At 38.9% G+C, this 13,758-nt stretch overlaps 1 protein-coding gene across 1 annotated transcript; it reads right to left on the bottom strand.

Moving 5' to 3' along the window:
* Nucleotides 1-839: 839 nt before the first annotated feature.
* LOC104606645 (NAC domain-containing protein 71-like) lies at nucleotides 840-9,747 on the bottom strand. The gene is made up of 4 exons (XM_010271951.3): nucleotides 9,105-9,747; nucleotides 2,281-2,607; nucleotides 1,407-1,750; nucleotides 840-1,270 (listed from the first exon to the last, which is right to left on the bottom strand). The coding sequence occupies exons 1-3, from the start codon at nucleotides 9,606-9,608 to the stop codon at nucleotides 1,598-1,600; spliced, it is 984 nt and encodes a 327-aa protein (XP_010270253.1). The 5' UTR covers nucleotides 9,609-9,747; the 3' UTR covers nucleotides 840-1,270; nucleotides 1,407-1,597.
* Nucleotides 9,748-13,758: the final 4,011 nt, after the last annotated feature.

The following is a 13,758-nucleotide window of genomic DNA, read 5'->3' as shown; positions in this document are numbered from 1 at the left end:
TCCCAAGAAAGGGAAGCATGGCCCAGCTTGACTCACACATAAGCCTTACCATATTGGCCCAACACAGCCTGATTTACACCGAACCATGGGATAAAAACTATGATAAGGGCGGATTCCTAAAATTTTGACATCGGGCCCTCTACACGTTTCCACTTCTGAAAAATGAAAAAAAGCTCATCACACCCTTCCCTTTCTGTCTGGGCCAAGCAAGCCCATTCATATTTTATTAGCTGCAAACTTGCAGATTGCAATTGTGGGTTGGTATGCACGATGACTAACGTGGCAGTTTCCATGGTCTCCTTGGTCCTTTTATAAGCCACTATAGTTCTGGGACTTTACCAAGTCGTAAGTACATCAGCACTCAGCAATGGGTCATAGGAGACACCACCTTAAACCCTAATCTATATTTAATGGAAACACTCAAACGCAGAATAGCGGACTGCTGTGGAACTCTGGACTATGAAGCTCTCATAAGTACCCAGTTAACAAAACAGCACTAAAGGTACTATCTGTAATTAAAGTAGTTGTCCAACAAAAAAGCATTAAGGGCCCCATTGGGAGGGCTTAACCAAAGAGTGAAAGCACTGTAGTGTAGTTTGTAGTTCACTTTAACACTGAAAACTGAAAAGTCGGGGTTCAGGAAGTCAGGGCTAGCTTTCTGTTTCACTAGTCCCTGCAGCAGCCAACTGCATAGAACAGTCAAACTTGTGCAACTCTAACTCTGGACTCTGAAGCTCTCATAAGTACCCAGTTAACAAAATAGCGCTACAGGCATCATCTGTAATTAAAAATAGCTGTCCAACAAAAGCATTAAGGGCCTCTTTTGGACTGGGCTCAACTTAAGCAGATGAAAGCACTATAGTCTGTAGTTCACCTTTTTATTAACACTGAAAAGTCGGAGTTCAGGAAGTCAGGTCTAGCTTTCCGTATAAACATTATCCATCAGCATGACATGCCTCACAATCCATGAAAACTACAAAACAGCAATATTCACAAATGGAAATATAGCAGGCCAAAGGTATCCAGGATTGCCCTCACGAACAGGTATTGCCTCACAATCCCTTACACACACATCCTTGAGAAAATGAACATCTAGAGAAAATTCAGAGGAAATTTCAAATTTCCCCAGAGGTATCCATGTCAACCTCTACCATAGAAGAAAATGACTGAAATTAATTTCAGCAGAGTTGAAGCTGGGAGTGGTGCATCAATGCATTCGATTCACATCATAACCGCTGGTGGGTCTTGCTCTTATACATCAGAGCGATGCCTGTGAAATCACACAATCATATATTCACATATTCAGACCCAAACAGTAACATGAAAAACAAATAAGAACAAAATATATACATATTTAAGTGTGGATTCAAAATCATAGAAAACAGCAAAATGGTACACTTTACTACCTTAATAAGATAAGTCATTCCACCGCAAACACCAACAACATATTCAATATTCTCCTTTACTCTTTACCTATCCTTTCTTTCAAAAGATTTTGGCTTCTTGTCTTCCCTTCTTCAAACAGGGATTGTGAACAATAATTTAATTTGTCACAACTGAATCGCCATTTATCTCGTGGGAAATAGTTCTTTTATTTTTATTCCAAAAAATCAATGCCTGAAAGAGGGCAGATCAGATCATTTAACTCTATGAAATCTCCATCTAGAAACATGGAACTGGTGATTAACTCATCTGCCAAAGCACCACCAAATCCAATACTCGGAATAATGGTCATGCTGGAGGATCTGACCTGCACATCAACCATCATGAGAAGGTTAAAAGGATCAGAGCTATCCTACCAAATCTGAAATATAAGATGCTAATGGTGAGGAGCACATGCATACTTAACAAGAAATAAAAGGACTATATTCTGTGCTTCCTAAGTTAGATAATTGAAAAATGCCCACATTACCCTGACAATAGCTCACCTCAACTGCTAATCAGATGCTCTATAAATCTCCCTTGACTCGACATACACATGCATCATTATATTCTTAATTGACCCAACCCCCCAAGGATTCCACACCAAACAGAGCATGCATCGATTTATAAATCAAAGCCCACAGGGCTTCATGCCATGGTGGATCTTACTGGGCACATAAATGCTCAATAGAACAAGTCAGACATTAATGATACTCATTGATCAGCACCTTTATGTATGAGATGACAGAAAATGTTGTCTGGGGGGAGGAAACATTAAGTCATCATAATGTTATCAAGCAGAGAGAGAAAATGGGAATTACGTTCCAAGTGAATACAGAAATTGTTAAGAGGTTTTACCAACTCATGCTCATTGTGTTGCGGAACAACCACAGGGAACTGATATCCATCAGTAACTTGTTGGGCCACAATCGGACAATCTGGCTTGCTAATCAAATTCATTGGAGACCCTTGGATCTCATTGTGAATATCAATATGTCTGTCTTCATGCAATGGTACTTCACAAACGCCAGATACTAAATCTGCATCATTTTGTGTAAAAGGAACACTTATGCCAGCATCATGCATTTGGGGAACATTTTTTTCAGCATAACAACTTTGGATATGCTCAGATATTATATTTCCACTATGGGATCTCAAAAATATTCTACACAGAACGAAGGAATCCTGCAAATTACAGAAGCATGGATTTAATGAGAACTATAAAGAAAAAAATTTGGAGCTTGTCTGGAAAAGAAAAACAAAAAAACTTCCCACACCCGATCATTTCCTTCAGTTTTGCTTGGGAGCAACACTGTGGAACAATTATAAGGATGTTGACGGACAAATATAAACACACACTTAAGCTATTTACTGCTATGAAATGAAAATTACAGAGTTTACTAATTGGGAAAATGAACAATTAGCATTATACTATTGGGAAAAAAATGAAATGGAATAGGAGGAAACATTTGACACCTTACAATGGTTAGATTCTACCTTGATATTAATGCCACATTCGTTTTCTATATTTACGTTAGAGTAAAACAAGATTCCTAGGAGTGAAAATAACTTGGCTGATTCCTTAACAAAAGCAGGTGCTTTGAGGCAATATCTTGTATGGGGTTCTCCAGGGCCAGGGATTGATATGTAAATTGTATCCCTACTCTTAGTTGTATTGTGGGTCAGCTTAATGCTGTTTTTTTCTTTTTTATTTTATTGTCCATGCTGTCATTTTGTCACAGTATGTTCTTCTCTCTTTTTATCAAATGAAATCTTTTCCAGTTATCTATCAAAAAGATATAAGATGTAACCATCCAAACATAAAGAAAATTAATTTTCGTAATCCTCCCAAATATTACACCAGCATAGTTCAAAACAAGAAAAAATGTTTCACATCAGATATCAGAAAGAGATATAACATAATTAAATATTCTTGACAAAGAAAGTTAGGCCATATATGTAACCATCCAAACATAAAGAAAATTCATTTTCGTAATCCTCCCAAATATTACACCAGCATAGTTCAAAACAAGAAAAAATGTTTCACATCAGATATCAGAAAGAGATATAACATAACTAAATATTCTTGACAAAGAAAGTTAGGCCATATTATTGAGGACCAAAGGGTGCTCAATAAGGAGCTACTAGAATACCAATAAAACTGCTTTTCTTCCACTTCCGAACAATGTAAGTTTTTTTTTTTTTTTTCAAAACTACCCTCTCTAAAAAGTTGGAAAAAGAAACTTACATAGCTTTCCATTTATTATCTCCCAATGTTGTCAGGCTCACACCAGACGATAACCATTTTGGTGTTCTTCTGAAGAAGCATTTTGGAGTTGGGTGCAGGTCAAGCAGCTCAACCGTTCAACTCATTCAAATAAAAATTGTGAAAAAAAAACAACCACTGGATCAGGCCCATTGGTAGATAAGTTGCGATAGACAATAGCCAACCACTGGATCATGGGTCATGCTTAGCACCTATGATAAGGGCTAACACAAATATAAAAACAAGCATGTGAAGAAAAGTACAACCATTTGATTTTACCGCATTCAAGTGGATGGTGGAAAGATGTTTCTTTTGAAGTCTCAAAACAGATAGTTAAAAGTGTGTCCTTGCTTGTGATTTTTTTCTTTGGATATTGTTTAGCTACAACAAATTCAATGCTGGATCGTGATCATTGAAACATGGAACATGTGGCAAGTTTAATGTGTGTATTAATTATTACTGAATTAGCACCCTTTGGAAGTAGTCAGCAATAACAATTGAAATGAAGGGGAAATATTTAAGTTCTCAAAAAGGCCTGCCATGCTTTATGGGATATGTTGGCAATCAAGAAACACCGCAAGGAGATGAGGATGCTGAGATGGAAAATTGACATATATGTGAATTATGGACAGATTTAAAAATGAATGCACTTTCGAACCTGTGGTTAGTCACAACAAGTGACAGGAGGAGGAAGATTGTTTAGTCTTGTTAATTGAAGACAACTTGTTGTGGTGCCTTGAATTCCAGGTTGTGAATCTGCTCCATGACCCAACCCGACAAAGTTGAGAAAACCTCGAAGGCAAAATTTCATAGTAGTTTGTGGTGGAAGCAGAGAGCCCCCAAGGTATGGACTCGTAGTGATAGGGGAACCACAATCGAGGCAATTGCATTTGAGACTCGCACAAAATCCAGAATCACAAAGATGTGGAACTCACAATTCATCTGGACTTGCTATATCCTGGAATCGCAAGCTGGACTCACAGGTCCCAGGTTCACAGGACACTGAACTCACAGGCCGGACTAGCAAATCCATTACTTACCAGTTTTGTAGGGCCGACCTAGTTTTGGGGTTTTACATATAAATAGCCTTTTATCTTACACAAATTTTATCTTGTATCTTGGAAACCTAGATGTGTGAGATACAAAGAGAGGGAACTTCAAGTGTATTGGGACTCGGGAGGTAGGTTTTTGGTGAGAAGGCTATGAAAACTGTAACTGCAACCTCTGTCTGATAGTGGATTTCTTCTCCTCTGATGCCCGTAGACGTAGGCTATAAGCTAAACCACGTAAATCTCTGTGTGTGCTCTGTGCTACTCTGTTTTGTGTTTCTTCTTGTTTTTCCTCTACTTGCAATCGTTTTCTTGATCTTGGTTTGTTAGCTTCTCAACACAACACAACTAATGGCTCCAGTAAGAAGTCACTTGCATAAGTTGACCAAGATTGCTTTCTCCTGAAGAAGTTTTTTTTTTTTTTTTTTTTATCAATAACTCTAAAAAGATTTCATTAGTTAGAAAACTTTAGGATACAACAACAAGTTGTGAAAGAAGCTAGCTTTAGTAAGCTGACCCGGAACAAAATTACAAATGTGCCCAAAACATATGTGTTCATTGAACCCCTTGCTTTGCTAAGCTATCTGCCAAACTGTTGGCAGATCTCCTAACCTATCCCACCTGGATTGGCATGTTCCTTGACATCCATTTAAGTCTTCGGAATTCATTCTTCAACTGCCATGTCACCCCTTCCCCTTTCTACAACCATTTTATCATAGTTTTTGAGTCTCCCTCGATGATCAGTCTATTAATAACCAACTCTTTAGCCTTCTCAACCCCATATGCTGTAGCTAGAAACTCTGCCCTTGCCACATCACCCTACTCCACAGGACCTGAGTACAGAGCAATAATGTTTCCATTTTCATCTCTAATGGCCCCCTCCAATGCCTGAAGGGCCTGGATTACCCACACAACTCCCATCAAAGTCCAGCTTCTTCCAACCATGTGTTGGAGGAGACCAATGCCTCAAAAAACTGTTGTCTCGTAGATGAGGAGACAGCAATAAGTCCCCAAACCCTAAAAAAGTCTTCAACCTTAAAAGCTGAAAACAACTTCAATCTTTTTACCCAATGTGCCACCCTCAATGTTATTGTTTCAACTAATGCTTCCTTACATTTTTCTTTTCCTCCAAATATTCTTGCATTTCTTTCCTCCCAAACAATCCAAAGTAGTGCTGCTCTAGTACACTTCCATAGAATCCTACCCCTCCTTTTCATGCCACTAATACCATTAGGGCTGAATAAACCTTCCAACCTGTCAGGAGAAGACCACCTACACCCAAAAAGGGAAGTAAACCAATTCCAAATAAAACTGACAAAAGGGCAAGGTATTAGAAGGTGGAAAGTAGTCTCACCACTCAACTTACACAGGACACACCAGTTGGGGGACAAGCACCAATTTGGTCTTTTCCTTTGAAGTACATCAAAGGTATTAATACAACCATGAAATACTTCCTAACAAAAAACATTGATTTTAGAGGGAGTAGGAAGGCACCAAATTTCTTTGACTGGGAAAAGATGAGAAGAGGGAGTGGCAACCAACGATTGTAGAAGGGATTTACAAGAAAACAACTCGTCAGAATTAGGACCCCAAATCTGACCCACCTTCTCCCAAGAAAACTGCATTCAGCAATCCTAACAGCTTGGACACAACAAGAAGTTCAGACTCTCTAAGGTTCTTGTTAAAGCAAAAGTTCCAATTCAACCCTGGAAGGTGAGATGGTTGACTTAGGAAATCTGAAATAGGTATACCCTTGAACCCAGTGATTTAAAAGGCACGCCTAGGCACATTTAAGGGTATGCGCCTCGCCTAGGTCCTAGGTGCAGCCCTGCCCTTTCAGAAGGAACACACCTGGTGCGCCTGATGTGCCTTGTGCCTCAGCCCAAGCATGCGCCTTTTGAAAATTTGGCGCTTTTTTGCTTTTTTTGAACATAACAGCTGGGCCAGGGGCTCCACCCCCGGACCCCCATGCCACACCCCTCGAGGCAAGCCCAAACAAATCCACGTTAGGTCTTAAATTCTTAATTTTCACACAAAAAATAATGATTTTATAGTTTTAATTGCTTTTTAATAATACATTTTATTAGGATGAATGAATGAACCCCCAATGTTGTTCATTCATTCATCCTAATAAAATGTATTATTAAAAAGCAATTAAAACTATAAAATCATTATTTTTTTGTGTGAAAATTAAGAATTTAAGACCTAATGTGGACTTGTTTGGGCTTGCCTCGAGGGGCGTGGCACAAAGGCGGCTCGTAGAATCAGGAATGTAATATGTTTTACATTGCATAGCTATGTGAAGTACTGCAATTGAGTGAAAAAAGAGATTAGAGCTTTTATATGCTTGAAAATGTTTTATATGTTTGATTTTATTTTTAAATTCTCATTTGAATATGCTTTACATCTTATGTTTATGAATTTTAATTTTAGATAATAGGTTTTTTAAAGCATTATTTTAAAATTTAACTTTATATTTTTAGTAATATTATGTTTAATATTTTTTTTTGAATTTTTTGGCTTCTCTTTTTTTGAATTTTCTGACTTCTTTTTATTTTTGAATTTTTTTTTTGTATTTTTGCGCCTTGCTTCAAAAAAGGCGCGCACCTCGCCTTGCGCCTCAAGCGCAAATTGACCCCTACGCCTTTTTTGCGCCTTGCACTTTTAAAACACTACTTGAACCTGGACAAATCACAAAGAGAAGCAAATTTCTCACCCAGAGGAGTATCCCCAATCCACACATCTTCCCAAAATATGATTTTACTACTAGAAGACAAGTCGTACCTGATATGATTTAGGAAGGTAGGGAGAACATCATGGATGGCCTTCCAGGGAGCAGCCAAGGTAGCCCTACGAAGACATCCAGCACCCCATCCGTTTCTCGACATGCCATGAATGCTTGCAACAACTTTGTGCCATAATTTCTCATTTTCATTTGGAAACCTCCAAAGCCATTTGCAAAGCAGAGTCTGGTTCTTCAGCCTAACCTTACCAATTTCCTAACCCCCTTCCACCTTCAATTTCATCACCTTTTTCCCATCTAACCAAATGATCCTTCTTTTTTTCCCCTGGCTCCCAAAGAAAATCACTCATGATTTTTTCAATTTTCCTCACTATCCCTTGTGGCATCCTAAACATTGACATGTAGTACACTAGAAGATTTGCTAAGGTAGATCCTTGGCCTCTTCAGAAATTAGAACCATATGAGAGAGGCTAGATCCTTAGCATCTAGTTGCAACAGCTAACTCAAATAGATCCCAAAATCAGCCAATGCTCTTGCAGGCAACCTTATGAGCAAAAGTAGGGGAAAGGATATTTTGTTATGGGGGTGGTTGGGTTGGATTGAATTGAATACCCTTCAGATCCACAAACTTTTCCAACTCAATTGAGCATATGATATTTCCGGATTTATTCAGCAGCTTTGCCCCAAGCCTCATAAGAAAATCCAGACAACATATTGTATTTAACATTCCCAGTGTGGCAGTTTAGGACTCTTTGCATCTTCCTGATCTACACTTTTTCATAGTCCTCTCGAATGGTGACAAACCTAACTTAAACTGCCTTTCTCTACGATTTTCACTATGTACTTTTTTTTCACTATCTACTTCCTTTACAGGTTAATTCCAATTCCAGATTGTTCTGCATCACTCTGTTAAATGCTTCACCTTACTATATTATTTTGCTACCATTACTCTTCCACCAAGAAGAAATGTATAAAAACTCTTCAGTCCCCAATTCCAAATGATTGAAACAATTAGCATTAAGGTCTTAAACTTTTCAAGCTAGAACGTTGGTTGAAGTACAAATGCCTCTAGATGGCACAATGGATGAGGAATCACTAATTAGTTCCATTTTCTTTCCTTTTTGATCAATAATTAGTTGGAGCTTTTCATGTGATTCTTTGTTCATGTTTCTAATCTCATATTTACTCCTAAGAAGCAACAAAATGTGCTCTTCTAACTTGTTGGTGGTTAATATGAGATTAAACAGGTATTTATGAAACCCCCAAGTGCAAACCATGCATAATGTTTTGCATGTACTTCACAAGAAAATAGTTAACGCTACAATCAAGAAAATAGTTCACAACTCGCTATTTTTAACAGCAGTGAAAGAACAAGAAAGAAACTTTTAGCTGCTTAATTAACCTGCTAAATTGCTCCATGATTTGGAGGGAGGGGGATTTTAGAATGGTGGAAGACTGACGGTTCAACGAGGATAAGGGTGACCAAATATACAGATATGGCATACTTATTAAAATAACAGTAGGAGAAGAACATTTTTCCTAAAAAGCACAATCAAACAATTCCACCGGAAGAAAATAAAAGAAATAGGGAGAAAACGAAATTCCCAGAGCCCAGTTTATTTACCTTTAGTCGATCAACGGGGGTATACTCATACATGATCCAATCAGTCTTCGTTGCACGAGGCGAATTCCCTCTGTAAAACACAAAAGCCCTCCTCCTCCCCAACAAAACCCCATCTTTTCCACCCACAATATCCCGGGCCTGTCCCCTTCTCTTCCAGAACCCACTTCTAGTTTTCCTCTTCGCACGCTCACTGATCGCCTTCTCCGTAAAACAATACCAATGCTTCTTACATCCACGGATGCCGAAAGGAAAACACGCAATCCCCGGGAGATCATAAGGGTCGTACTTATACAAATCAATCTCTTGAATCACACTGAAGCCCAAGAGCGAAACATCGGTGATGGAAGTACAGGGAACAGAGAGGTTACGGTAGTTGTCGATGTCCTGGTTGTTCTTGTTATTGAGATAGTAGCATAAGAGCTGTTCTTCGGTGGGATGGAAATGGAATCGAAAACCAGGCGGGAGTTGGGTCGGAATCCATTTAAAATAGTTGGGATCTGCCATGAATCATGAATGGGGATGGGGAGTGACAATGATATCTGTATCACTCTATGCATTTGCAAATCTCAAAACGGAGAATTTTATAGTAGACACGGCAAAGAGAGAAGCTAGGAACTACAAAAGCTTGGCTGTGAAGTTTCTTGCTTATTCGAATGTGCTGATGGTGGTGGGATCCATGTCTTTTACACAGTTCTATCTACGTGGACTTTGTCTTTCATGTGCTCTTCACATCAGCGGCACATTCCAACCGCGTACTGGGAACATCTCCCGTACTGTCATCGGAACCTGTTTCCAATATACGGTTAGGATGTGCTGTAGGTCGTTGTGGGGCGCTGGTGTGATCTCTGTGCAAACTGCAAACCCAACAAGAATGTTGAATTGGCTGCTTGTGATTAGTTGAGTGATGAGAACACACGCATCCTTTCCGAGTTGCGATGGAGTAAATGAAAAAATGAACAGGACAGCGGTGGAAATAAATTCACTTCAGACATCATCTGAATTACCTTTTAATTTCCATTAATGACGTGTCTGTGTTTCATTGGGGTGTTAACTCAATGACGTGGCCTTTGTTTCCATTGTCAGGAGGAAATCATCCCTTGACCCTTGGGATGTTGGTAAGAGTTCGAATCTGCCCTCGTAAACTTGCGCCTCAAAAACGTCCCACGCTATTAAAAGACGCCGCGTGTCTTCTCACACGCAAGTGCCTCAGCCTCATGCGGTGCTAATACGACGGAATTCGTCCCGTTAGCTCCCATTTCACCCCAAAAGTGAGTGTAGGCTGTGTAGCTTCCCTCGGTACTCCTAGTTCGAATCTCAGTTTCTCACTCCTCTCTCGACCTGCGCAGCTGCGCTCTCGAATCGAATCAGTTTCTCACTCCTCTCTCTCTCGATCTCGACCGGAGCTAATTGTATGCATCGTAATTCCAGTTTCAGGCCCTCATATGCATTCCAGGTTTTAAGTATTAAAATTGTATTGTGATATTAGCGGAAACCGGTGAGATGTACGGAAAATTTTGAAAGGTTAAATAGTTTTAGTTACTATTAATTGATAAATTAATAATCGAAATTTGTTGTGAATTAATTAAAAGTATTTAATGTTATTGTTAATATTTAAAATTTTAATAATTCTATTTTTATTTAATGTTGATTTACATAAAATAATTATTGTTAATTTAATATGAATAAATATTTTTAATAAGTTTAATTTTATTAATCATTTGTAGTAATTTTAATAACTATTATTATTTTCATTATTTTTAAATGAAATTTTGATTGACCTTAAATAAATAAAAATAATTATAAAAGCTAACGTTTTTATTAATTTCACTAATAATTAGCAATTATATAGGAAAGTCAACAAGGCGGGTTCGGGACAAGGCACCCCATCCCTATCCCCGCCCTATAGTCAAGACACTCTACCCCATCCCTAGTGTGAGGCGAGTTCAGGGCAAGGCACCCACTTTCCGTTAGGGGAACGGAGATGGGAAATCCTCGAATTTCCCCATCGCATCCTCAATGTCGAGAGAGTTCAAGGCAAGGCACACACTCCTCGTCAAGGATGGGGACTCCTCAAATTTCCCCGCCCCCGTGCCTTATGTTGGGCAGGTTCAAGGCAAGACACCCACTCCCCCATCAACCCAACATTGCCACATGGTAAAATTCTAAAAGTGCACTAAAATGCCTTTATTTTTAAAAAATGTAATTTTATGAAAATTGTGGAAAATTTATTACGTTGTGTAATTTTGAAAAATTATTCAAATTTGTTTCTAAATTGTTATTAAATAATTTATTTTATTTTTAAATGATTTAATTACACACTTATTTATTTTATACTTTCTAATATAAACTAATCAATAATTTCCTTTTTCCAATATTATACTACTTTATCTTAATATTTTGTGTAATTATTGGTTCAAATTACAGTTTTCCCTTTCCCATACTCTTTTATATTTAATAGTTTTCCATTATTTACAATGAAAATTACATAAACTTTCAATAGTTTTCCAAAATCTATCAAATGTAATAGCTTTTCCTAAAATTTCTAAAATATTCCAACAAATTTCAATAATTATTTAATACATTATAAATAAACTTTCAAAAATTTTATATATTTTAATTTCTAAAATATTATTTTACAAAAATGAATTTTATGGAAATTTTTGAAAATTTTACTACATTTGTGTAATTATGAAGTTTTATTGAAATTTATTTTTAATTGTTATTAAATACTTATTTTTATTAGATAGTTTACTAACAAAATTATATTAATTTTATCTTTTACTTTCCGATATAAATTAATTAGTAATTTCATTTTCCAATGTTGTAATATTTTATTCCCCTACCTACATTCAGTTATTATCTACAATAATAGCAATAACTAAAATTTTATACTTTTTGATAATTCTTAAATATAATTCTCAATTTTGTAGAAATTAGTTAAAGAGTTTTCAATTTCTATAAAATGTTGTTAATTAATATGAACCTAACTGTTTACCCATATTACTTTAAAAAGTCGTGATGAGTTAATTAATAACAATATTTATTAATTTTGGTAATTTACTAACCATACTAATAAGAATATTTAATTGTTGGTAATTTACTAATCGTATTTATTAACTTTTGGTAATAACACTTGATGAGGGCAGATTTGGCCCTCCACTAACATCATGACACATGGCATCTCGGAACAACTGGATGACACCCAGAACCACCTAAGCGACAACTTGCCTTAGCCAAAACGATGGAGTCCCAGCTGGCGACCTAGCACTATCGCCGACCTGGCGACCTGCCTCCACCGCCGACTTGGCGACCTGCCTCTAGCGCCGACCTGGCGACCTGCCTCCACCCCCAACCTAGTAGAAACCTAGCTAGCGACCTCGTCCACGACTCAGGGCGGCTAGCAACACCTTGTCTAGGGCTGACCTATGGTACCTCGTCAGTATCAGCTAAAGCAACCTCGACATGGGGAGCGACCTCCCTCGAGGGCTTGCCGACCTAATTGAGGTCCATGTGGCGACCTACGAGACGTGCTCACCGTCGATTTCTACATGCATCCCATCACTCCTGAGTCTCTCGGAAGTCAGCTCCCACACCGAATGTTTTGAGAGAAACCGAGTAAGGCACAAAGATTGGCCTTGACTACCTCCAAGGACTTCAGAGCAGTTAGGCACGTCCTCCCGGAGATCCCGGACATGTTGCGTGATGCTCACGCCAAACAATGCTTATATAAAGGCCTCACCTCCAACTCTAGGGGGGAGATGGGCAATTTAGTTCTCACAGCTCTCCAGCTCTCTCACATTTGGCTATCTTAAAATCTCTTATTCGCTAACTTAAGCATTGGAGTGCCCACCCCGAGTAAAGCAACCCGAGCACTCTGACATTGTTTCCTTGCAGGTCGCATCAGAGCCATTCAGTTAGGCATCAGAGCCACCTCTCCAGCTCGTCACCATTTAGCTAGGCATCAAAGCCACCTCTCCAGCTCATCACCATTCAGCTAGGCGTCCAAGCCACATTCCAGGTAGGAACCATTTAGCTAGGCATCCAAGCCACATTCCAGGTAGGAATTATTCAGCCAAGCATCCGAGTCACCTGCCAGCCGGGGAGCTGCCAAAATGCGCACCATCAATTGGCGTCGTCTGTGAAAAACGTTACAAAAGGCTATTTTCTTACCGATTCTCTGACCCTCGAGTAATAACATCTTCAAACAACAACAACAGCGCTTGATCGAAAGAACCCCCTAGGGGGGGCAAAAGCAAAATGATTAGCCAAGACGAGTTCTCGCAGTCTTGCCCTGACAGAATCTCCCTAACTATGAGGCCACCCCCATATGTCGAGCTCTTCATGCTCTCTGCGAGAGTTGACGACCAATATAATGTGAGGCCACCCCACAGGTTGAGCCCTCCATGGTTCATGTGGAAGTTGATAGCCAATAAACTGTGAGGTCGCACCGCAGATCGAGCCCTCCATGCTTTACGTGGGAGTTGATGGCCAACAGGTTGTAGAGCCAACCTCACAGGTTAGTCCTGCCAAGGTGACGAGGTGTCTATAGGCTGAGGTGCTGAGAGCAAAACTAGATTGTCAAAATTCTGACGACGTGGCGACCTAGAGACCTGCCTCCGAACTGGCAACCTGCTTCCACCGACCTGGCGACACA

This window comes from Nelumbo nucifera, chromosome 5, assembly GCF_055504915.1.
Source record: "Nelumbo nucifera cultivar China Antique chromosome 5, China Antique-T2T, whole genome shotgun sequence".
Taxonomy (NCBI): domain Eukaryota; kingdom Viridiplantae; phylum Streptophyta; class Magnoliopsida; order Proteales; family Nelumbonaceae; genus Nelumbo; species Nelumbo nucifera.
This window is presented reverse-complemented; position numbering and strand designations above follow the sequence as displayed.

What these genes read in the sequence shown, in the direction of transcription:
- LOC104606645 (XM_010271951.3), bottom strand. Translation starts at nt 9,608, where the DNA reads ATGGCAGATCCCAACTATTTTAAATGGATTCCGACCCAACTCCCGCCT. An exon ending in CCCCCGTTGATCGACTAAAG is followed by an intron (nt 2,608 to 9,104) that starts GTAAATAAACTG and finishes TGTAATTTGCAG; the next exon opens with GATTCCTTCGTTCTGTGTAG. An exon ending in AACACAATGAGCATGAGTTG is followed by an intron (nt 1,751 to 2,280) that starts GTAAAACCTCTT and finishes GTTGATGTGCAG; the next exon opens with GTCAGATCCTCCAGCATGAC.